The sequence below is a fragment of the Telopea speciosissima genome, chromosome 3 (genome assembly GCF_018873765.1).
Source record: "Telopea speciosissima isolate NSW1024214 ecotype Mountain lineage chromosome 3, Tspe_v1, whole genome shotgun sequence".
Classification (NCBI taxonomy): Eukaryota; Viridiplantae; Streptophyta; class Magnoliopsida; order Proteales; family Proteaceae; genus Telopea; species Telopea speciosissima.
The window spans coordinates 27,400,652-27,424,981 of NC_057918.1; the positions used below are offsets into that span (position 1 = coordinate 27,400,652).

The 24,330-nt window shown below is 39.3% G+C and overlaps 1 protein-coding gene across 1 annotated transcript; it reads left to right on the forward strand.

The window, feature by feature from the left end:
- The first annotated feature begins 608 nt into the window (after positions 1 to 608).
- Positions 609 to 18,235, forward strand: LOC122653836. Its single transcript, XM_043847784.1, has 3 exons — positions 609 to 885; positions 17,482 to 17,581; positions 18,082 to 18,235. Exons 1-3 carry the CDS (start codon positions 648 to 650, stop codon positions 18,152 to 18,154), a joined length of 411 nt encoding a protein of 136 aa, XP_043703719.1. The 5' UTR covers positions 609 to 647; the 3' UTR covers positions 18,155 to 18,235.
- Positions 18,236 to 24,330: the final 6,095 nt, after the last annotated feature.

Sequence of the window (24,330 nt, forward strand, 5' to 3'; positions counted from 1 at the left end):
TTGATAAGTTTTTTGATGCAGAAAAGCTACTATGTACAGAGGATGTAGATACTTATGTTTTGGCGATTCTTAAGGGTTTCAACCATGCTGCCTGTATTGGGTTGCAGATTAAGGAAATTTGGTGTTATAATCAGTGGATCACTGAATCTCTTCCATCTCCAACCAAATGCCAATGGCCATGGCACTTAGTTCCTAAGATGCTACGGATTTCAGATCTAACCCAGAATATATATTTTCGTCTTAACACGTGCAACTTTAGTGCGGCTGTAGTTAAAAACTTGGCACGCAATGCTTGTATGGACATCCATGTATTCTAGTGTATTTTTTCCTTTGGTTTCATGGGGGAAAAAAAAAAAATGGTTTTCATTATTGATTTTTGTTAAATAGTTAAAAATAAAAAATAAAAACTATACTAAAGATAGCCTAAGGTTAAGGTGTTTTTTTAGCTGATTTTGGACCGGCCGATTCCAATCCGATTCTAATTTCAAATTGAAATGGTTCACGACCGTTCCGGATCCGGACCCCGATTCCTGATTTTCAAACACTGAACCCACCTCTTGCAGGGCCATAACCTTTTAATGTAGTTTAGGGTTTTAGCAGAGTTCGTTGTTTGGAAAAACATCAAAAAAGAAAGGGAAAAAAAAAAAATGTCGTCGAAAGCCCTAGCTCGCGTTGGCTCTTCTCTCGTAAATCGCTTCTTCAATCTTCATCTTCACACCCAATCTAATTCAAATCACAACATTTTATCTCCTAAGCTTCTGCCTTCTATTTCCAAGTTCCAGAATTCTCTACGTTTGGAGGAAGCCAAGACACTGCGAAAGGTGGCTGCTGAAGAATTTCCCTATCCGTGTGGCCTTCCGTCGCTTCGCTTCTTCTTACCGGATGGTAAGAAATTTTTTTTTTCTGGATTTTTTCCCGTGAAATCTTAGCATAATGATCATCTCGGATATTGTCTTGAAGATATTGTTTTCCATCTTCACATCTTAGTTGTTATTTGGATATCTAGAATGAAATTAGCAACATTGTGTCTATTTTTGGAGAATATACTCGGCTTTGCAGATTATGTATGGTTTAAATTGAAGGAAACTGCTCTATAGAGTTCAGAGTCTAGTATGTTCACTATACCGTTGAAAGGTAGGGATTATCTACCACATTTGAGTTTAAAGGTGCGAGAAATACCTCATGTTCATTAGAGGAAAAATGGTTGTGTATGTGTGTGTAATTTAAGGATGGAGTCGAATTGGCAAGCCATCAAACTCGGTCAATAATCCTCATCAGTTTTTCATTAATGTTGATAACTCCAGTTTCTTGTTGGTGGCCAAAATGAGAGAGAGAAACAAGAAGTTGTAAACCCCTGCATGCGAGTGATAAGACATGGAAAAAGAACAATTAGGTGATTGAATGTGTGTTAGGGGTTTATCACTTTATGGATTGTGAGAAAAATTATAGGCTATAGCCCAGGGAAAAGTTGTTAATGAATATCCAAATTCGGCACATTTATAGCCCTATGTGACTCAAAAAACTATGAGCTCTTAGCATATGAACAGTAATTCTTCAAATTAGCAGCCCTTAGGTCATTCCATAAAATCCAAGAGCTACCAGATTCAAGAATGCTCCTGGGTTAAGAAATTAATCCCTTCGCCTCATAATCAAGTGGCAGTTTCAAAAGATAATTATTTTTATTCAATGTCCCTAAAACAGAACCGGATTGACGGCTATCTGATTAGCTCGATGTAATGACTTAAATTCAATATACAGCAACAAAAACTACACAAGTGCAACACTGTTTGAATAATTTTTGAGGGTCTAATTGTCTAAATGACTCGCAGAAGATCAAACCAATTGAACAAGTTATGATATGGCTCATAGGTTGAGTTTCCCAACCCAAAAGTACCACTAGAACGGGGTTTAACAAAAGCAACATCTATGATCCCTGGTGTTCCAATTGATTTTCTGACAAATACCCGGCCATCAATTAGGATTCTGGATGGAAAAACCTTACCAGATTCTATAAAGTGAAATAATTTTCCCGATTCTGTATTGAAGTCTGACATTGATGCAGATAACTCACATAAATGGGCTTTTTTTATTGGAAATAAGCATTGGGATGGGTTATGTACTTATGTATGTGTTGGACCTTTGATCCCCATGCATTTCTGTTGAAGTACTGTTCATGTGACACTGTTTACATGAACAGTGATTTGGTTGATATATGTATCTTCTATTTTCCTAGTCCTAGTTGGAGTCCTAGTTTCTAATTATGTCAAGTTCTAATTCTACTGTGAGTTGTTAGTCTTAGTTTCAGTTTGAGTTGTTAGTTCTAGTTCTTTTCCTATTGTAACTTGGAATCCTATCATGATTAGGAATTCCTAATCTGATTAGGAGTTCCCCTTTCTATTTGTAATTTCCCCTCTATTATAAATAGATGGGCTTTCCTATCAATGAAAACAACAAGTTATTATTCTCTCATTCTATCTTTTCTTCTCTCTCAAGTTACTGGTTACAGGTCCTAGGTTTTCTACATGGTATCAGAGCTAGGCAATCAGTGACTGATTCTCTCCAAGATTGCCATTTTGAGAGTCGGTTCGGGTTTCTGGTTTGAAGAAGAAAACCCTAGTTCATAGAAAAAGAAGAACTAGGGTTTCATGTACTCAATTCATTTATTCGATTATGAAAAATCTACATCAGATTTCGAATCTAATTTCTGCTCTTCGGATGAGTTGCAGATTAAATACTGATTTGTTGATCGATTAATGAAGAACCTGGTTCTGGGCTGTAGTTGCTTCTGAAGAACCTGCTTTCGTTGGAGGTGCAATCCCTTTTTCTCGATTTGACGGTGATCGAGGGGCTGGAGTTCAGGACCTGCCCTATTTTTACTCAGTTTCTCTTTGCTTATCGTGAGGAAGATCTTTGATTTTCTGGTTTTCGTCTTGCTGAGTGTTGCTTGGTTTAGTTGTTGGATGGGCTCTTGTTCTCTGATGTTTGCTATTGGTTTCTGATGGTATCGATTCTTTGCTGGTATTTTGTTGCTGCTGGTTCGATTGAAGCTGTTCTTCCACGGAGTCAAATATTTATCGCTGCTGTTCCCCTACCGCCAGATTGGAGTTGCAGGTTTTCTGTTTAATCTTCGACCTTCTATTTGGAGTTGCGTGGAAATCTTCCTTTGCTGGAATCACTGGTTTTACTGTGAGGTTGAAGTTGCAGTTTTTGTTCCGCATCCTCCTTTCCCTGCTTTCTGATATGAGTTTTTGGAGATTACATTAATTTTCTCCATGAGCTGTTGCTGTTTCTGATCGAAGAATCAATTGGCTGCTGGTTCTCGTTTTCCTCTTGTGGTTGGTTCTTTCTCCCATCGTGAGGTTGAACTGTTGAAGACAGCGTTATAATGTTTTGGCTGGTTGCGTGAGGAAGACATCCAATATCTCAAAGTGGGTTTCCTTTTATGAGTTGGTTTCCTTTTTGGTTACGCTACTTTATTCCTAGCGTTTTATTTTATTCTTTAAGTTCCTTTTTATGCCCTTCTCATCTTTTCTTATCTACCTTTGTCCTTATTTTACTGCTCATTCCAACATTACCTTTTTGCCTTGGGTGGTATTTGTAAGTAGATTTCATCTAAATTATCTACCCAAGAGCCCCTTAACAATTCTGGTTATTTATAAGATTGCCACTCTCCATAGCCATTATTTAACTTATTGCATCCCATTGCTTTTTGTTTAACAAAAAGGCCCTTGCAAAATTTTGGTTATTTACGGAACTGCCATTACCTCTTAATACATTCCCCCATTTGACTACCCAATTGACCCTTGAAAATTCTGGTTTATTACCAGTTTACCCTTTGGCTTGGATTGTATTTAAAAGTGGATTTCCACCAAATTACAGTCATGCCATCCTTTTTTCCAACACCGTTCCCTTTCAATAATTCTAATTCCCTTCATATCCCAAAACATACCTTTGGCATTTACCCATAACACCTTTGGAAACTTCTGGTAAATTACAATTTTGCCATTCCTTCCTTTTTAATTACCCATAACACTTTTAGAAAATTCTGGAATATTATGTTTTTGCCCTATCTTTTACATTATCTCTGTTATGTCCACGTGTACTACATGTGGGGGGGGGATTATGTACAGTACGCCTGCAGACATTGTAGAAGCAGAACTTACAGGAACACTTGGTGCAAAGCATAGACGATCAGAGTTTTCACCATTGCCAATGGGTATCTACTTTGTTATTGGGTTGAGTCTGCCGTAAGGGGGAGATTGAAGTATTGAAATATTGAAGATATTTGGTTGTTGCCTATTTGAGGACTTTCGATTGGGTTGATACAGTTTTTTTCCGCTGCTTGATTCAGTTTGTTTTCGCTACTTGGTACTCTAGTTATTTCACTTCAAGATTCTAAGTCACTATGACAATTTGAGATTCATCACTGGATAGCTATTGAAGACCGTTGAAAGCTGCCTTTTTTGGAAGACATTCTAGTCCCGGTTTGCTGATCATGTCTGTCTAAGTTTTGAAGATCTATTTTTTAAAGTTCTTGAAGGTTTATTTGGGAGCTGCATTCATATGTCAAGCTGGATTCTACAACAACTTAGTTTTTTTTTTTAATCATTTTGTTCAAGTTGGGCATTAGTACCTTGTATGCGCCAACTTGAGGGGGAGTGTTAGCATTATTAGGAGTTCTTTTTTCTTTAGTTCAAGCTGGATCTTCTTTTTTTACTTATTTGTATAATCCAGCTTGAGGGGGAGTGTTGAAGTACTGTTCATGCGACACTGTTCACGTGAACAGTGATTTGGTTGATATGTGTATCTTCTATTTTCCTAGTCCCTAGTTTCTAATTATGTCAAGTCCTAATTCTGCTGTGAGTTGTTAGTCTTAGTTTCAGTTTGAGTTGTTAGTTCTAGTTTTTTTCCTATTGTAACTTGGAATCCTATCATGATTAGGAATTCCTAATCTGATTAGGAGTTCCCCTTTCTATTTGTAATTTCCCCTAATAGAGGGGCTTTCCTATCAATGAAAACAACAAGTTATTATTCTCTCATTCTATCTTTTCTTCTCTCTCAAGTTACTGGTTACAGGTCCTAGGTTTTCTACAATTTCATTGTAATGGCCCACTTTAATGGGCCTAAAGTATGGATAGAAGGTAGGAAAACGGGATTTACTTCATTAGTTTAGTTAGTCTTTTATTTTAAGTTGTTTAAAAGGCTTTGAATTCCTTGACCTTGTGTGAGAAGGTTTCCTTTTATTATTAAGCTTCTTATTTATGTTGCTTAGCAATAGGATTTTACTTTCCTACTCAGATTAGGATTGTTATTCAGTTTTTCTTTAAATAGAGTATAAGAGCCAAAACTTACATATGATTTTAGATGAATAAAGCTTTGAAGTTTTCTTCAATGGATGTTGTGCAATTCAGTAGGGGTGAGTGAAATTCCGTTCCTTGTTTCGGTGGGAAGTCATAGTTATTTTTTTTCTTTTCTTATGCTCTTTTATCCCTTATGTTTAGGTTTGGGTTACTTGGGATCCTGTAAGAGCAGTGTTTAGCTTGAACCTAGGGTTCATCCTACCTACTCCCCCCACCAAATTGGTATTAGAGCTATGGCTACTCCAAGTACTAACCCTACATGAGATCAAGTTCCAATGTAACAATTGGCTGATGTGATCAAGAGTCTGTGTGAACGACTGACTCGAATGCAACGCTGTTTGGGTGTCTCAAAATCATCTATAGTTCCTCCACGGGAATTCATCATGCCACCAAAGTTCTTTGAAGAGAAAGCTCCACGCCTTGAAGGCTACATTCCTAATATCCACAAGCTGCCAGAGTTTTGTTATGGTTTGAAGACGGATGTTCACCACATAAAGTTGATTCCTCAATTTTGTAAAACTTGAGGTCGAGTTTTTTCAAGCCAGGGTGAATTGATGCAGATAACTCGTATAAATGGGCTTATTTTATTGGAAATAAGCTTTGGATTGGGTTATGTATGTGTTAGGCCTTTGAATCTTTGATCCCTTGTGTTTTTATTGTAATGAGCCACTATAATGGGCCTAAAGTATGGGTAGAAGGTAGGAAAACGGGATTTACTTCATTAGTTTAGTCAGTCTGTTAGGTAAGTTTGGCTTTGGATTCCATCACCTTGCGTGAGAAGCTTTCATTTTATTATTTTGCTTCTTATTTTTGTTGCTTAGCAATGGAATTTTACTTTCCTATTCAGACTATGATTGTTATTCAGTTTTTCTTCAAGTAGATTGTAAGACCCAAGGCTTACATACAATGATACAATTTTATATGATTAAAGCTTTGAAGTTTTCTTCAATGGATGTTGTACGATTCAGTCGGGGGTGAAATGTCCTTGGAGAGCAGTAAGATTCTGTTCCTTGTTTTGGTGGGAAGCCATAGTCATCTATTCTTCTATTCTTATTTTCTGTTTCCCTGCGATTAAGTTTGGGTTACTTGGGATCCTGTAATAGGGGTGTTTAGCCTGAACCTAGGGTTCATATTACCTAGCCCCCACCAGGGCAACCCCCGACATCAATGCAATCAGCTTGTTCTATCCAGGCAATGGATGCGAAAACTGCTGGTAATTCCCTATCTATAGTGGAATTGGAAGTATTAAGAAGAAAAGAAGGTTGTAATCGGAAATATCTGTTTACCATGCACAGAACTAAGGTTTGCCCATGATGCTGTCACAAAGTACAAGACACAAAGAGCTTGATTCAGCCTACGGTTGGTTATTCCTGATGCTATTAGAAGTCTGAGTCCATTCTGGTTGTGGGGTTCTGTTTGAGTTAATTTTATTTTCTGGTTGTAATGGATATTATCATGGGATTAGGAGTTAGTAATTCCAGTGTTTATTTTGATTCTTTACTAGAGACCTAGGTGGATTAGAACACTTCTTATAGCAGGTCGATACTCGATAGCAAGTAGTAGTCGTTTAGTTGTGTTAACTCTGTTTTCAGTTTCAGTCCAGGATTGGGTCCTAGTCAGTCCAATTCCAATCCTGATGATTTTATCCTTCCAAAATTTTATAAATAGGTGCAAAGGCTCACAGCCTCCCCCATAATTTGATGAATATAGTTCTCAGTTTTTCAACTGTTATTCTGTAGATTCAAAGCGACGTAAGTGGATTCTCAGTTATCTTGGTTGATTCCAAAGTGAGCTGCAGGTGGATTCCTGGCCCGTACTGTCATGCCTATTTCCCTATCCGATAATTCTAGTGTCACAGGTCAGATTTCTTCACTTTTTACCCACCTGCGGTTACTCAGTTTTCTTCCAAGTTTCAGGTTGCATTCTTCTTCAACTTCTCTCTATATATTGGTCTGGAATTCTGGTATCAGGTTCTGAGTTTTAGCTACCATGGTACAAGATCTCGTTGAGATCTCCACTATTTTCTCGGCTTTGGCAGCTCTTGAGATGAAACCGTATGCGATACCAAAAACATACAATATCTCGGCCGAGATCTCGGTATATCGCCGAGATCTCGACCTATATCTCAGTCTCGACTCGAACTAGACCAACTTAGAACATATAAACCTCCCCTCTCGAAATCTCGGTCTGCTGTGAAGGGAAAACCCAACTTTGGTGGATTTTTTTGGTAAATCTCACCTCTAAGTGAAGATTACCTGTGGATTCAACATTCAAGCTTCAACATCAATAAAGGGAGTTGGTTTGTTTCTCAAAAACACTGTGATGTAGAATCTGGCCAGCATAAGAGACAAAGGACAAGGCCCCTCTTTGGGCCAATGGACCAGCTCGAGCCTGCCCAGCAGAGCCAACTCGAGCCAGCAAAGAAGGAATCTGAGAGGCCCCACAATCTGGTTAAAGATCCACCTTGACCAGCCAAAGATGCTCCACAGTTTGAGAGGAAGATGCTTCACGATTCTGCCAAGGTTCTAAGACTCGGGTCTCGGTGGCATCTTGGCCAAGCCAGAAACCGAGTCGAGTCGAGATCTCGGCGAGTTGCTGCATTTTTTTTTTTTTGACTCAGACCCCCAACTCGGTGGGTTTTACACATATTTTGGGTTTGAAACTTGGTATCCAGCCTATTTCAGGCCATTTAAACACAATGGCATGCCCAGATTTGCCAAAAAACAAGTCCAAATATGAGTTTTACTTTGGAATCCTACAAATAGGTGATGATTCTTGGACTGTTGGAGTTGAATCTTCAGTTTAGCACTTGAAACTCACTTCAAACAATGCAATCCACCCAAGATTTGAAAGAAAGAGGAAGAAATATGACGGAGAGAGTTGTTTGAGTGTTTTCCCCTTTGTTTAGAGAGCTATGGACAGAACTATTGACATTTCCGAGTTCTGTCCATTGCCCTCTTTTAATAAAAATGGGCACATGGGTCAAATGGGCAATTAAAATGGTTAAAAAACCATGTTCTAACCCGATACCGAGATCTCGGCGAGATATTGAACTTTTAAAACTAAAAAAAAACTGGAAAAAATGTGTACCGAGACAATACCGAGATCTCGAGATCTCGGCGAGAAAGTGTAATTTTAGAATGCGTATGGCATCTCGTCTTGGGATCTCACGAAACCGAGAAACTCGGTGAGATCTCGAACCATGGATTCTGCTAGGATCCTCTTTGACCAGTCAGCTTGGCCTGAGTACAATTTAGAAGTTTCCATAATTACTAGTTTCTAATTTGTGGCTGAAGTATAAAGCGAAATAATTTTATTTTAGTCAACTTCTCTTTAGATAGGATTTAGCAGTTTCTATCTTATTAAGTTTCTATTTTAGTTTAGTTTCATTTTTGGAAGTTCTATTGTAAGTCTGCCTATTAAAAGACATCAGATTTTAATGAAAGTCAGATTATTAGAGAAAAGAATATTTTGGCCACTTTAGCCATCGTGTATGGAGCTCCTCCTATGCTTCAACAGCTGAGATAGCTGTGGGTGAGAGGCCCATTCCCCCTACCCCCTATCTTCTCTACTTCCTCTGCCTTTCCATGGATCCTTGAGAGCTGCTGTGTTTTGTGACTGCTCCACACACTGAGAAGACCAATCGGGTGTGATTATTGCTGATCCAGTTCTGCTGCTGCTGCTGTTCTTCAGTCAAGGAGATCGAACCATCTTGCTGCTACTGTAGGTCTTCCCATCGAGTGCAAACTGTTGTATCCCTGTGCTTGAAGATTTGTTGCAGATCTTCTGAGTGTGATAACCCCTCATCCTTCCACCAAACCCAGTTGGGTTTTTGATCATCATTCCATCTCACCTTCCACCCCACTCGACCTCACTTTCACCCCATTCCACTGGCTGGATCTGGTCTAACCCTTAACCTTCTATTTTGGGATCAACATATAGATCTCTTAATCACATCATCTGATTGAGCTGGGATTTTTTGCAAAGCTTCTTCCCTATACAAGCCTCATTCGACCTGAGTTTGGCTCTCCTCTATTGGCTGGATTAGCTTCTACAGATAAGTTTCTTTAACTTTCTAATTTGGTTTCCTGCTGATAACCTGTGATCTAGCCATCCTATTTCTTCCCTGTTTGAAGGGCTTGCTGGTTATCCTAAGATCTACACTCGACCCTAATATTAGCCCTATTGAGTGGTTGTATCTGGTTGTTAGTCTTGGCTTTATGTCTGAATTTTGGCCTATACCTTACTCTGTTGTTGAAGGTTGTCCTAGGATTGACTGCTGAGTTTCCTGGGTTATTTGGGACTAATTCTAACTTGAATTGGTTCTACATTACACTGTTATGTAACTATTCATCTAAAAAATAAATTTTTTTTTTCATAGAATCATGATCAATGCTTGTTTGTTGATTATGTGCTTATTATATGTGATACAATGTCCACCGATTATTTTTTCATAGAAACATGATCAAAATGGTGAAAAATATCTGTTTTACCTTCATCCACTTGTTTCAGTACTAGCTACTCTCAAATGGTAGGACTTGTTACACACTTATACTTGTATTTGTTTAACCTGTGTCTCTTACTTTCTTTCCAAGTTTCCAACAATTATTAACAAACCGTTGAACCACCACCATATATGATTATGAAATATGAATATGATGCCTAATGCTTAAATGGTTTATAGTTTGATGTATTATAATTCGTAATGTTTTTTTAAGTTGTTTTACACCTCTACTTTAATTATATGAGTTCTAAATATTGTGTGGCTTAGCCTAGGGTAGACCTCACATACGCCATAGACTATCAACGTAGGGTCCGAAGTCAAAGTATCATTTTGGGTTTGAATTTATAAAAGCTAATGTTCTCACTGTGTTTAAAAGGCCTAAAATAGCGTGGATGTCAAGTTTCAGGACCTATTTTGGCCATATGGCCATCGAAACCCACCATCGAGTTGATACGGGGGAAAATGCAAGATCTCGCCGAGATCTCGGTATATCTCAGTTTCGTGGCCTGGCGAAACTGAGTTCTAAAACCTTGTTAGCTACTAGAATTCGAGTTTCAAATCTCCGACCCTGACTTCTTGTGCCACTTGGAATTAGCCTGTGCAGGTCATTCTAGTTCTCTATTTTCGGAGATAATTTGCAGGATTGTTCTCTACTGGATCTGATCAACACTCGACCAGGTTATTGGGATGTTCTGAGCTCTCAGTTCTGAGATATATAACTTCACCACCATCTACTGTTCTTTTTTCTCTATTATATGATCTCATTTTTACTATTTTCTTTTAAGAGATCTGTTCTATACTGTAAGCACCATAACCATATTCCAGTAACTTAAAAACTATTGTCTGTTTACACTACTTATATGGACTTCACCTAGGAGTTTAACTCACATGTTTTCTATCTTAGGCTCTTACAAGATTCCCACCTAGAGTTGCTTGGGTAATGAAAAAGGAAGCAAGATATAGTTTTTTAATAGAAAGAACATAGAAAAAGGATTTTGTGAGGTCTGGATGAAGGTTTTGAACATTCTTGATGGTAACTCAAAAGCTTTGGATGTTTAGAGTTGATTTGGTAAAATTTTGAGGCAAAATTGATCAAAATAAAAGAAATTGGGGAAGTGTTAAAGGTTATACTCAGTGTGCTCCCTATTGACTTGTACCAGCTGATTGCAAGCATGGCACCTGTCAATTAGTTGAGTTTTAACCACTAATAGACAAATTGGTACTCTTTCGTAGTTTGATCCTTTGTGCCCAAAGTGGTGAATGCAATTTTCATTTGTGTTGTATTTGTGCAATCTTTTGCGTGTTAAAAAGCTTATTCCAATCCAATTTTTTTTATTGAATTTGATTGCACTGTAAATGGAAATACTGATGGTCAAAAGTGCGATTAAATTTCATGTACATTTCTTTCACAACTTTCTTGGACAAGAAAATGAAGAGATTACAAATTTTTTTTGGTTTGGTTTATCATTTCTGTTTTAACTTAGAGCGATGTTGCAGCATTTCAAGGTAATGTAGTCCTATATAGGCAAGGCCTAATAGGAGCCAGGTAAGATCAAAATTCTGTAACTGTTTACAGATGTGGGCTGTTTAGGGTAAAACTAGGATTAGGGTTGGATATTGGGAAAGGGGTTTATAGGGTATTAATGGGCAGGTCTAGAGGGCTATTATGGTATAAAAAGGTTAGGGTTTGGATGAGTTTTGAAATTCTGCAATTTTGGGCAGAATTGAATTTTAGGTTAAAATTAGGGTTAAGTTAGGTTTAGGTTAGGGTTGCCTTATATGGTAATGATAGGCAGGTGTAGAGAAGTCTAATGGTATAGGTTTTATGATGTTTGAGTGAATGGAAGTAGGTTAGATGAGTTGGACAGCAAGATAAGGTTATTGGAGACAATTCCTAATGGAAGTAGGAGTAGGGGATTCTAGGGTTTAGGGTGGTGGGGGTTTGATGAAACTTGGATCGAGTGTCAATAATGATGTAAGGATTGTATGCTGAAAGTTTGGTTTGAAACTAATGGACAGATTTGAAGTTATGGAGGAATCCTAGTTAGGGTAAGAGTGAGAAGAAGAAGGTTTAAACAAAGTTCAGCTTCAAACTTACTGGATTTGAAGAGATCTTCAATGGCAACAGCTTTGAAGGCTGCCATTGAAGATGAACAATGGGGTCTCCCGATCTACAAGATGCAAGGAGATAAGTAGCAGCCCTCCCGATCTTCACGATGCAAGGAGTTGATTGGAGATCCACCAATCCCTTCACCTTGATATTACTCACAAGGCAACCTTGATATTACTCACTAGGCACACTCACGATGGAGCAAAGGCAGCAACAAAGGCAGCAAGCATAAAGCTGAGTTTTATTAATCAAAATTCGTATTCAATGCTGGCCTCCCTTACAAACTTATATAGAAAGACTCAAAAATAGACTTAGACACTAAAAAGGAATGGCCTCACCTTATCCCTAACCTATTAGGTAACTTAAACTGACTAGGAAACTAGAATGCTAAAGGAAATAGACTCAAAACATGGCTGGACTTATAGAGTCCTAATCCAGCCCAACTTACATCACATGACCACTTAAGTTGTTACATGACCACTTAAGTTGTCACATGACCACTTAACCAAGTCACATGATCACTTAAATTGAACCAATTGGATGCAATCAATTTGAACCGGTTCAATTAAAAAAACATAAAAATAAACTAAGTATTGGGCTAATCCCGTATACAACCTATGTACCCATAGTTTAGGTTCATTAAAGTGGCCTAATACATAGAAAACCCTTGGGAACAAAGGCCCAATATGTATATAACCCAACCCTTGGCCTATTTCTAAAGAAATAAGCCAATTTCTATGATGAACCTGCATCAACACTCCCCAACTTGAAAAATTCGTCCTCGAATTTTGCAGTGATGGGGGGGAATCAACATGTGATCAGTAGCTTTGACCATCCCCAAACAAAATTCCGATGAGGCAGGAACATTAGGGATAAAGTCTTCAATGCGTGGAGCTTGCTCTTCGAAGAACCATGGTGGCATAACAAACTCTATGTGTTCTTTCTTTGAATCGCAGCAACTGCCAATGTCTCGTCCATAGAGCCTTCAGTGTTAGCAACCTTCTCATCTAATGCATGAGACACAAGCTCCACCTCTTCAAGAACAGCATCTTGAAGGTCATTGTTTTCCTTTGGAATGCTCTCAATCAACTTTTCATCTTCTACTGTTTCAGCTTTGTCTACTTTGTTCTCTTCAATGTATACCTCTTCAGTAGAATCTTCTACAATTATGTTTTGGACCTCCACATCAATTTGATGGCCGAGCTTCTCAATTATGATCTCAACTACTGGTGCAGCTTGGTCTACTTGAATTTCTTTAGCTATCGGTTCTTGAATCTCTTCAACACAAACTGCCTTAGTAGAATCTTCTGTTGGTACATCCGCCATTGGTGAAACTTCAAACACAGTCGATACCACTTGCGTTTGAGTTGACATGTTCGGCAGTCCCTGTGGCTGTACAATCGATGTGGTCACCTTTGGTTGTAACCCTTTTAGAGTAAACAAATGGTATAGACGGTATCGATCAGGTAGGACACACGAGTTGTTTTCAGGTGCAATCCAACCTTGTCGCTCGTCCAACCAATTACAACCTATTGTAATAACGCTCATTGGAGATGGTACCAGCTTACACCAAGCACCGTCAGAGTATGAGGAACACTCAAATTCAACAAAGATTTGACCTGTATTGTGAAATAATGTTGTTACGTCGCCTCTCATCAACAATTAATATGGCTGTGCTCCCATTGGGTAGACAAACTCGGGTCTTAAAAACGAATGGAGGTGGGTCTTTCTGGGCTTGGTTGGAGCTTCCCTCCGCCATGGCTCTGATACCAATTTAATGTAGTCCTAGATAGGTAGGAGACCTACTAGGAGCCAGATAACAGGATCAATAGTAAAAGGGGTTGCTGGTTTGAATGGACAGCACTAGGTTTTAGGTTAATTCTAGGGTTTAGGATGGGAATTTGGGAATGGGTCTTATATGACTTTAATATGCAGGTCTAGGGGGTTATTATGGGATAAAAATAATTGGATTTGGAAAGGTTTTAAAATTCTGCAATTCTGGACAGAATTGAGCTGCAGGTTTTGGGTTTTAATGGAGTGAAGGAATGGAGGGGATAGAGTGGGAGTTATGAGATGGGTTTAGGATCGAGTGTAGGGAGAAGTGTGGGGGTTTGATGAAACTTGGATCGAGTGTCAATATGATGTAAGGGATGTATGCTGAAAGTTTGGTTTGAAACTAATGGACAGATTTGAAGTTATGGAGGAATCCTAGTTAGGGTAGGAGTGAGAAGAAGAAGGTTTAAACAAAGTTTAGATTCAAACTTACTGGATTTGAAGAGATCTTCAATGGCAGCAGCTTTGAAGATGAACAAGGGGGTCTCCCGATCTACAAGATGCAAGGAGATAAGTAGCAGCTCTCTCGATCTTCACTATGCAAGGAGTCGATTGGAGATCCACCAATCCCTTCACCTTGATATTACTCATAAGGCACACTCACGATGGAGCAAAGGCAGCAACAAAGGCAGTAAGCATAAAGCTGAGTTTTTATTAATCAAAATTCGTATTCAATGCTGGCCTCCCTTACAAACTTATATAGAAGACTCAAAAATAGACTTAGACACTAAAAAAGAATGGCCTAACCCTATCTCTAACCTATTAGGTAACTTAAACTGACTAGGAAACTAGAATACTAAAGAAAATAGACTCAAAACATGGCCGGACTTATAGAGTACTAATCCAGCCCAACTTACATCACATGACCACTTAAGTTGTCACATGACCACTTAACCAAGTCACATGATCACTTAAATTGAACCAATTGGATGCAATCAATTTGAACCGGTTCAATTAAAAAAACATAAAAATAAACTAAGTATTGGGCTAATCCCGTATGCAACCTATGTATCCCTAGTTTAGGCTCATTAAAGTGGCCTAATACATAGAAAACCCTTGGGAACAAAGGCCCAACATGTATATAACCCAACCCTTGGCCTATTTCTAAAGAAATAAGCCAATTTCTATGATGAACCTGCATCACAAGGTCTTGGTTTATCTTTCTCTCTCATTTTGGTTTTGGCACAATGATCCATGTTGGACAAAGTTATGTCCATTTTAATGTAGCTGGGTTATGCTGATAAAGGGGTATCTTTGGACCACAAAACAGTTTGGTATTCTTTGAGAATTACAAAGAGAATCAAATTTTAGGGATTTTGTCTATTGAACAGATAGCAGGACTGGAGGCACAGATGAACATTCAAATTGGTTTTTTTCTGATGTCTACTCTGGGGATGCCTGATGGTATTGCAGACCTCTTTTGGATGGGGATTTTGATTGCAGTCATGGTTTCTTTATGTGCATCTGATGTTAGGACAATATCTTCTTGGATTTGCATCTTTTGCTCGTGGTCATTTATTTGTGGTGTTCCTCCGGAATCCTCATGCCCTTAATTTAAGGTGTTGCACATGAGCAAATCCATTGTTACACCTCTGATCAAATATTTAGCTATTCTCAGTTATTATATTAGCACATGATAATCTTGTAGTTTAGCTTATTTGATATGGTTATGTCGAAGAGGCATGGGCGTTAAAATAAAGTCGTGATTTCTTGCCTTCTGATTTGGAAGGTTATAAGAGTTAAAAGGCATAGGAAAAGCAAGGTATAATACATTTAATGTCTGAGAAAATAAAGTATATTTGATACTACTATTGCATTTTCTGTAGTTTCACCTCTTTTATTTAGTTGAATCATTTTCTTATGGTTGTAGTTAGCTGGTTTATCCATGTATAATTCTATATAGAGATGTGGTGGGAACAACTACTTGGGATGGCTAGTGGTTGCTGAGGTTCTTAATACACTTGGTATGAGGTTGGATAATTAGAGATTCAACTCTATTTATTTTAGGATATCTGCTTGGCAGCTAAGGATCAGAGTAGTGCTACGGTTGTCTCGATTCCAACTACACTCAATAGTAACGTCATTCATGGAAGTTGAAAATTTGAAGCTTTCAATTCCTACAGTCGTGGGAATTTTATATGGTGAAGATGTGGGTTCGATACAGCTTTTATAGTGGAAAAGTGTTTTTCAACAAAAACATATTCAAAAAAACAAAAAATGTTTCTTTAAAATAGATTTATGATGTTTCACAGAAAATTGAAATAGGATGGATGAAGTGGAGAGGTGTATCTGTAGTGTTGTGTGATCAACGTATTCCGTTAAAACTTAAAGGAAAATTTTATAGGACAATCATACGATCGGCTATGATGTATGGTGCAGAAAGTTGGGCAGTTAAGAAGCATCATATGGATAAACTCAGTGTAGTGGAGAACTGGAGATGAGGATCTTGAGAAGGATAAAGGAATGATCATAGTAGAGCTGATTTGGGAGTACTTCCGATACATGTTAAGCTAAAAGAATGTAGTTTGAGGTGGCATGGCCATGTTCAACAGAGGCCTTTGGATGCTCTAGTACGGAGGATTGATTTGATTCAAATTGAAGGAACTAAAAGAGCTAGGAGCAGGCCTAAAATGACCTTAGGAGTGGTGAGGAAAGACTTGCATAACTTAGGCCTAGTATCAAGTATGACCTCCAATAGAGCCTGATTGGTGGAGGGGAAGGATCCATGTAGCCGACCCCATTTAGCTGGGATAAGTCGGAGTTGTTATTTTGTGACATAAGTCTAAAACAAGTTGCCCCTTACATAATTGAGGATAAAAGTTGAATAAATATTTCTATTGCATGGGTAATTTTGTAATTGAAAAAAAAAAGCCCCTTAAATGACATGACAAATTTGAAAAATCTTCTTTATTTTTTTCCCGTAGTTTTTTTTTGCTATTTTTTAAACGACTTTTTTTTAATTAATTTACCCAACAACCAAAAATTAGTATTTTGTTTTAAAAAAGAAAAAACAAATGGGCAAAAAGCTGTTCTTTCTAATCTGCTTGAACATTGTACGAGTATTTAGGACAAAATGAATTTTGTGGTAGTTTGAAACAAACACTTTTAAAAAAAAAAAAACATATCAGTTGAATTAAATAGAGTTTTCGTTTTAGGCTATGTTTGGATGCCAAAAAAAACAGAAAACGAAAAAATTGAATTTGAGGGGAGAGAGAAATCAATCATTGCATCATCATGATTTTGTTGCATTGCATTTTTTCTTTTCTTTATTCAAGCAAAGCCTTAGGATCAGAGGCAAAAAAAAATAAAAATTTTATCTGTTATTTTGTTCCCTCATCCTCTTTTGTAGAATTGCATGATTCACATGCACCGTACTAGCACATGACTTCATGATTTGTGTCATGTCAGGGTGGGCAGGGTGGGGGGGAGGGGGGGCGGGGTTAGGAACATTGAATATTTCTGCCATGATTGATGTATTACAGTATTAATAATTTAATATGACCTAGTTGGGTATTTTATTGGTTTTAAATTGAATCCTATGGCAATGACATTAATAGAACTTTATTTCTCTTGAATTTGATTTTCTTTCAAGCTCTGAAAAAAGGATTATATAGGTTCCTGGTTTTGTTAATTTTAGCTGTAAGCGTCACGATACTTCTTCATTTCTTATACAGGTAACATTTCAACATCAACTGAATCGGTGCTTTTACTTCCCAAAAGGACCTACCAACCCAGCCATGTCAAGCGGAAGAGGACCCATGGATTCTTCGCTCGGTATGTCTTCCCTCTTAACCTGGTGCTAACATACGTTGAATAATGGCACCACCTTATGCTAGCTTGCTTGTATCTTTCCAACTTTCTCCCCAAATTGTAGTTTGGATGTACTCAGTGTGCCAACTATTGAATGAGTAATTTTGACATTTTGCAAGTTGTATTCACACTTCTCATGTAACTACCTAGTCTGTTCAAAGACAACACCTTTTCTTGTTAAAACTGGAATTTTTTTTGGGACAAAGGGTGGGCATGCTGCCAGGGTGCCTACCCTGTATCCGTCTCTCTCCCGCCCCCCCTATTGAAAGGACCATTCTACCCCTCCTATCTCTCCCCACCCATTGGTCAAGGTCCACCTGCATATGTGAAGCGGGTGGCTTGCCCAACCTCTGCCTCCCCCCCACCCCCCTACTTTTTTATTTTTAAAATCTGGGTAAGTTTGCATTCACATATCCCGCTAGTGATGGTTTGTGTCTGACCAATGTGCAAATCTGTGCTAGCAGTAAGGCAACCAAGGGTGGACGGAGAGTCATTGCTCGGAGGGTAGCAAAGGGTCGATCAAGAATCACGGCATAATTAATTGTCAAGAAAGGGTTGGTTTACCATGGAACGGACATAGTGTGTGTAATTCATAACAAGTCTTCTGTTCCATAGCAACTGATGCAGGTCATATGGCATGGCTGAGCATTGTTTATTTTTTTCTTCAATTTCTTACTCTCCAATTTAGTGGTTATCTTTGTCTGTTCATTGTCTGTACACCTTTTTTTTGGTAATTTCAAAAAGAGTGGAGAAGATGAAACTCTATATTGTTGAGAAGGAAACTGTTTGTTGCGCCTTTATGTTAGGTGTTAATTGTCCTCTCCCTCTCCTTGGTTCATGACCTGAAATCTCTTGTTTAGGCATGATTTTATATGCATAATGAAGTGGTTGTCAAGGGAAAAAAAAGGGTTTGCACCAAATAAAAAAAAAGGGTTTGCACTCAATAAGTGCCGGTGGATTTCGATCGAGTGTCTGGCTAGGTGATTTGACCTCAATATTAAAACTCAATACTCTTCGAATCAACCTTTCATATGGGCTTGTCCTTATTTATGGGAAACTTTTACGTACCTCCCCTGAGGGATGAGGTATGACTTATGTACAATTTCACCCGGGAGGTTTGGGAAGTTTCATGTACCTCCCCAGCTTTCTAAACTAAGCAACAAAAACACCTACTTCGTTAAATGTTAAAGTTTAATGTCAGTTTTGTTTTAATTGATCAAAAGGCCGTCATCTTCCCCAAATCGTTTCCCACCTGCCATGGTGGTCCAATTTGTTACAGGGTCATCGAATTAGGGCCACTGTTAGAGTAAAGTGCATTTGCTGATGCTACAACTTGGCAAAGATTTTCAGATCACTTGATACTTTTCTGTTTCCTTCTTAGGTCTTACTGTGCAGCCATGGAAGTGGGTCTCGCCTGATGTAGAATTGCATTTACAGAGTATCCAGGAAAGGAAAAGAAAATGAATACGGAAATCCCAATTCAATTTCAAATTGCAGGAATCTCCAACACTGATGAATGATTCAATAATGCGTCAAAATGAGAAATAGGAAAGATTTTAGTCGGTGGGCTCAGTTTTGCAGGAAGGGATTTAGAAATCAGAAAGAAAAATGGGTTTTGTGTAACAGATGGGTTTGATTTTGGGAAAGAGAGTATTCGGTCAGTGGATTAGAAAGTGGAGAATAACAAAAGGGAAATGGAGATGAGAGGTTGCGGCTACTAGCTTTGGAGTATTTAAAGAAATGGAGAAGATGATAGGGTTCGGCTAGTAGGTTTTGGAAAGTGGGAAGGTCGAAGTGATGATGGAATTTTTGGTTGATGGAGATGCGAAGAAGAAATAGAGAGGAAGATGTATGGAATCTGGGCGATGGAGATCAGAAATGGGGAAAATGGGTTTTGGTCGGATTGCAGATGGATGTTGGTGAATCTAAGCTATTTTCCTGGTTTGGGTAGCGGTTAGGGCTACAGTGGAAGGAAGGTGGAGCTGATGATGGAGGTTTCGACGGTAAAGAAGAAGAAAAGAATGAAATGGGTGCAATAGTGTCATTTTACCCTATCAAGGGTATATTGGTCATAATAGGACTTAAAATTTTCAACCGTTGGCAACTAACGTGTACAGTTAACGGATTGAGTGTTTTTGTTACTTAGTTTGGAAAGCAGAGGAGGCACGTGTAATTTTTCAAACCTCACGGGTGAAAATGTACGTAAGTCATATCTCAGGGGAGGTACGTGAAATTTTCCCTTTATTTATTTATTCTTGGGTCAGGAGATTGCTGTTAGGCTGCGTGGCCCGTGCACTAGTGCGGCAGCCAATGAGAATGCTCAGGAGCATCAAATGAAAATTTTGATTTCAAAAGGGTATTAGGTAATTTTGTGTTTGAGTGGAGATCCGTGCAACCTAGTTAATGGGATCCAACTCCTCTCCTTGAAGGAGATCTCCCAATGAGACACTAAAGGCTGACACCTGTCATATTCTTATCTAATGGTTAGGATAAAAAAATACAGTTTTCAGATGAGAATAACCCAACTCTTCTGTATCAGGAAGCGAGGTCTCGTGATCAAACCTTCGCCGTTGCATAATTTCTTGGGGCTACTCGCCTCTGGCTCCCTAGGGCCCAGAAGCTCCCGATTTGTGCATGAAGCGGGGGTCATGTACGAGCCCAGGGGGATTTAGTCGGCCTAAAGTTGGATACCCCTCCTGTCTCCCAAAAAAAAAAAAAAAAAAAAAAAACCCAACTCTTGGGAGAAATCGACTATACCAGAAATCCTCCAAGATCAATTCGAGCCGTAGTTACTACCAGCTGTTAAACCCTAAACAGTAGAGGACCGTCAGAGGGGTCTTCTCACCCGCGAACCAGATTCGATTTCCAGCCACCGGGACTTATTTGGATAGTGTTCCAGTGTTGTTCAACTCGAATTCTTACCCTCACGAAACCTCATGACGGATTCATCTCTCTCTCTCTGTCTGTCTCCCCAACAGATGTAAAGAGCCCCAAGGAGGTGTTCTTATACCCACCAAGCCGCCTCAACAGCGAGTCAACGACTTCTTTTAATTCACATATAAGAAGGTAACAATGGATAACAATAAGAGAGAGAGTTAATGGAACTCAAGAACGGATTGATCTCTAAACCAATCTTTTCAGTTCTCAGATCTTCAATTATGCCTTGATTAATTAGTTAATGTTTCATGATTTACATCTTTGTATCCTTTTTGTTTCTTTTGATTTTCTCCTGATTTGTTTGTTGCTTCTCAAAGTATTGAAATAACATATTAGCTATATTTCATGGAATCGGAGCGAAAGTGTTGTTTTAGAAGTGCGTAGAAGATGATTGTAACAAAGGGGGGAATTCCGAAAATGGGAGGATTACAAATTCATGTCCATCGGGTTTGGGTATAGGTATAGTCGGTTCTCTCAAAAGTTGGGGTTTTTTCATCTGAAAACTGGGTATTTATTTTAACCATTAGATGAGAATATGACAGATGTCACCTTTTAGTGCCTCATTGGGCACTCATTGGAAGATCTCCTTCAAGGAGAGGAGTCGAATCCGAGTTGATGATCAAACTAGAATTTAATCATATATAGCATCACATCACCATTGGTGTTCTAGGCAAAGGCAAACTTATTCTTAAGAAATAATCAAGGGAAAAAGAATGGCACTTGCCTCTCATTGCTCTATGGAAAAGATATGGGAAAATTGCAAGATTACACAAAAATGTGTTTCTTAACAAAATTAATCACTCAACTTTTACTTTAACTAATCCACCAAAAAAATAGGTAGGTATTGCAAAACTATCCAAAACAGTGTTTTTCCTATATTTTTGCCCTTAACTTCTCTCTGTCTCCTCCGATCACCACCTCCGTGTAACCATCGTAGATGAGAAAGCATGGCCACCACAAAACCCACCTCTCCGCAATCTGCATTCTACACCAATTGGGTTGGTCTTTGTGGCTTCTAGGATGGTGATAGTGGCCTCCATGAATTTGAGCTTGAAGCAGAACACCCCCCCCGGTCATCAAACCAAACATAGGGGTATCAAACGGTCAGTTCGGCCCGATTTTTGTAAGGTTGAATCAGTTTCAATATGAGAATGAGAGACCAAAACCAAACCGTTAAACAACTTCGATTTTCGGTTTTGGTTTGGTACACTTTTGATTTTTCAATATCAGATTAATATCGGTTTAGATAATTAATTTGTTTTCGAGCTTGAACCAAAATGAAATCTTATATTCATATAACTTGTAGTGAGTAAAGATTCGGTAAAAATATTTTAAATCACCTTACCGAAGTCAAACAAGTAAACAACTATGAAAAGGAAAATTGATTTGATGTATTAATATTGTAATCCAAATAAAGAGGAATAAATTGCAAGGGGAAGATAACTAATATAGAAAACATTGGTTAAATAGAGTTTGTAGCAAAATCATTGTCACAAATCATATCATTATTTATCATTGTAAGGGGTAGATAACTAATAATACCAGGTTGCAGAAGGTTGCAGATTAGGGTCCATACCAAGATGCATGCCCACATAATGGTACATAAGTGGACGAGGATGATGGCATGAGAGCAGTCGCTACATTAATATATTCCATTTGATTGGGGGTTGGTACATATGGATAAGACGATGACTCAGATATCAAACTTATTGGAAGGCTAGCCGTAGTAGTTATTGGGTGATGATCAACTTCAGAAGAAGAAGATGATGATGATGATGATAATGATAACAAACCAGTAGTACATTCATCCATGTCCATGTCCATGTCCAACATCTCGCACAGCTTTGGCATCTCAGGCATCACCTCCTGAGTCTGTAAAGGTTGATAATTGATGAAAGACGACCATATTGGGTCACAATAAGGAGTTACATTCTGCAGCATTGTGGGTGTCATTCCAATAGAATCAACTTCTTCAGGATTGGGAAGTTGAAGAAAATATTGTTGTTGTTGTTGTTGTTGGGTATTGATGAGGAAGTTATTATTAGGGTTGAGAGTAGTAGTAGTCATTGGCAATAATGCTTCAGTCTGGTTGAAACCTGAATAATATTGATGGTTGGAGATATCTGCAGGATGATTAATGGTGGCAGCAGCTAGTTCAGAAACAGCATGAGAGAAGAGATTCTTCTTTATGCTTGAGTTCCAAAAGTTCTTCACTTCATTATCAGTTCTTCCTGGCAAGTGCTTGGCTATCTGAGACCATCTGTACGTACGTAGTTTAATTAATTACTTCTATTAATTAAGGTACTAGTCTAAGTAAGTAAGTAGTAAGTAGTAGTATATTTGGGTTAATTGGTTACCTGTTACCAAGAACTCTATGGAGTTTAATGATAAGGGAAACCTCTTCCAGAGAGAAGTTGCCTCGTTTTAAGTCAGGTCTAAGGTAATTAATCCATCTTAGTCTGCAACTCTTTCCACATCTTTGCAACCCTGCACCAATAAAAGAAAAGATATTAATGAGAGACAGAGAGAGAAGTTGTGCAATTATCTTGAGATTTTCAATTCAGATCGTCTGGCGCAGCTTGCGCGCCATAGCTAGCGGTCTATGCGGTGCGGGCCGGGCCGCATGCACAATGACCACCTTACCCCTGCTCGGGCAAGACGTTTAGGCAGCGATAAGACGGTCTTTGCGCATGCGGCTCAGTCTGTGCCCCTCAGGCTGCTACGGGCAACGCACCCCGTAGAAGATGCGGATTTTAGTTTTACCGCAAGCCTGGGAAGCGAGCTCCGGCAACCATGGCCATAAGTGGAAATGTAATTAATGAGTTTCTCATCTTCCTCAGGTGACCACAGTCCCCTCCTCACTGTTGTCATTGCGGCATGAGTGACGACCCATATTTTCTCTCTCTTTTTCTCGTCGGGAGATCGGAAAGTTTGTAACGACGGAGAGTAATGTAAATTTAATGAAGGTAGTGTACCCGGCAACATCAGCAGCAAATGATGTGCCCAATCAGACTTGGTGGTTGTTGCGTGTGAAAACCTCCGGTGCTTGGTTCGCCCGTGGATGAACCTGCAAAAACCAAGCAATGAGCGCAAGAGGGCCGGTGTGGCTCCGACCTAGGACTCTCCGATGCTCAAGTCAGGTCTCCAACGCGACAGCGTAACTGCGTAATAAAAAGCCAGATGAGGAATAGTGCTCCATACCTGGGTATTTATAGAGTAAGGAGGAGATGAGACGGTTGGAAGAGTCCTAGTATGGTAGGAGTCCTTCTTTCGGAAGGTTCTCTCGCGTAGAGCGGAGTGGAGAGTTATTTTCGGGGTCGGACTCTTATTAAGGTAAGAGTCCATGTAGAGTGCGATTCCGTGATGCGCTAGGATCGTGGCTCGGTCCTTATCCGAGCGATTCTCGGGATGTGCGCGTGGCCGGAGATCCCGGTGGGGTGCTATGGGAGCTTCAATGGAGGAGGGCTCGGCCTACGAGGTCGGCCCATGGGGTCGGCAATGGAGGTCGGCCCGGGAGGTTGGTCTCGGCCATGAGCTCGGCTAGGAGTCTATGGCTGACCCGTACAATCTCGGCCTCAGCCACCGGCTAGCTCGCTCCACTCAGGCTTTGTCAGGTGACTTATCGGAGATGGGGTCGGCCCAATTTCTGCTCGGCCCAACTCTGCTCTCGGGCGAGGTCGGGTCGGCCACGTGGCGACCTCAGACAGGTGGGATGTTTTATGCCTCATCATAGGCCCCCACTCATCGAGGGTCGGCTCGGCGTTGATGAGTGAAGT

Bases quoted from the DNA above. Each gene is read 5' to 3' on its own strand.
- LOC122653836 (XM_043847784.1), top strand. From the start codon at position 648: ATGTCGTCGAAAGCCCTAGCTCGCGTTGGCTCTTCTCTCGTAAATCGC. The intron at 886-17,481 runs GTAAGAAATTTT...TTTCTTATACAG, and splicing joins TCGCTTCTTCTTACCGGATG to GTAACATTTCAACATCAACT. The intron at 17,582-18,081 runs GTATGTCTTCCC...CTGTGCTAGCAG, and splicing joins ACCCATGGATTCTTCGCTCG to TAAGGCAACCAAGGGTGGAC.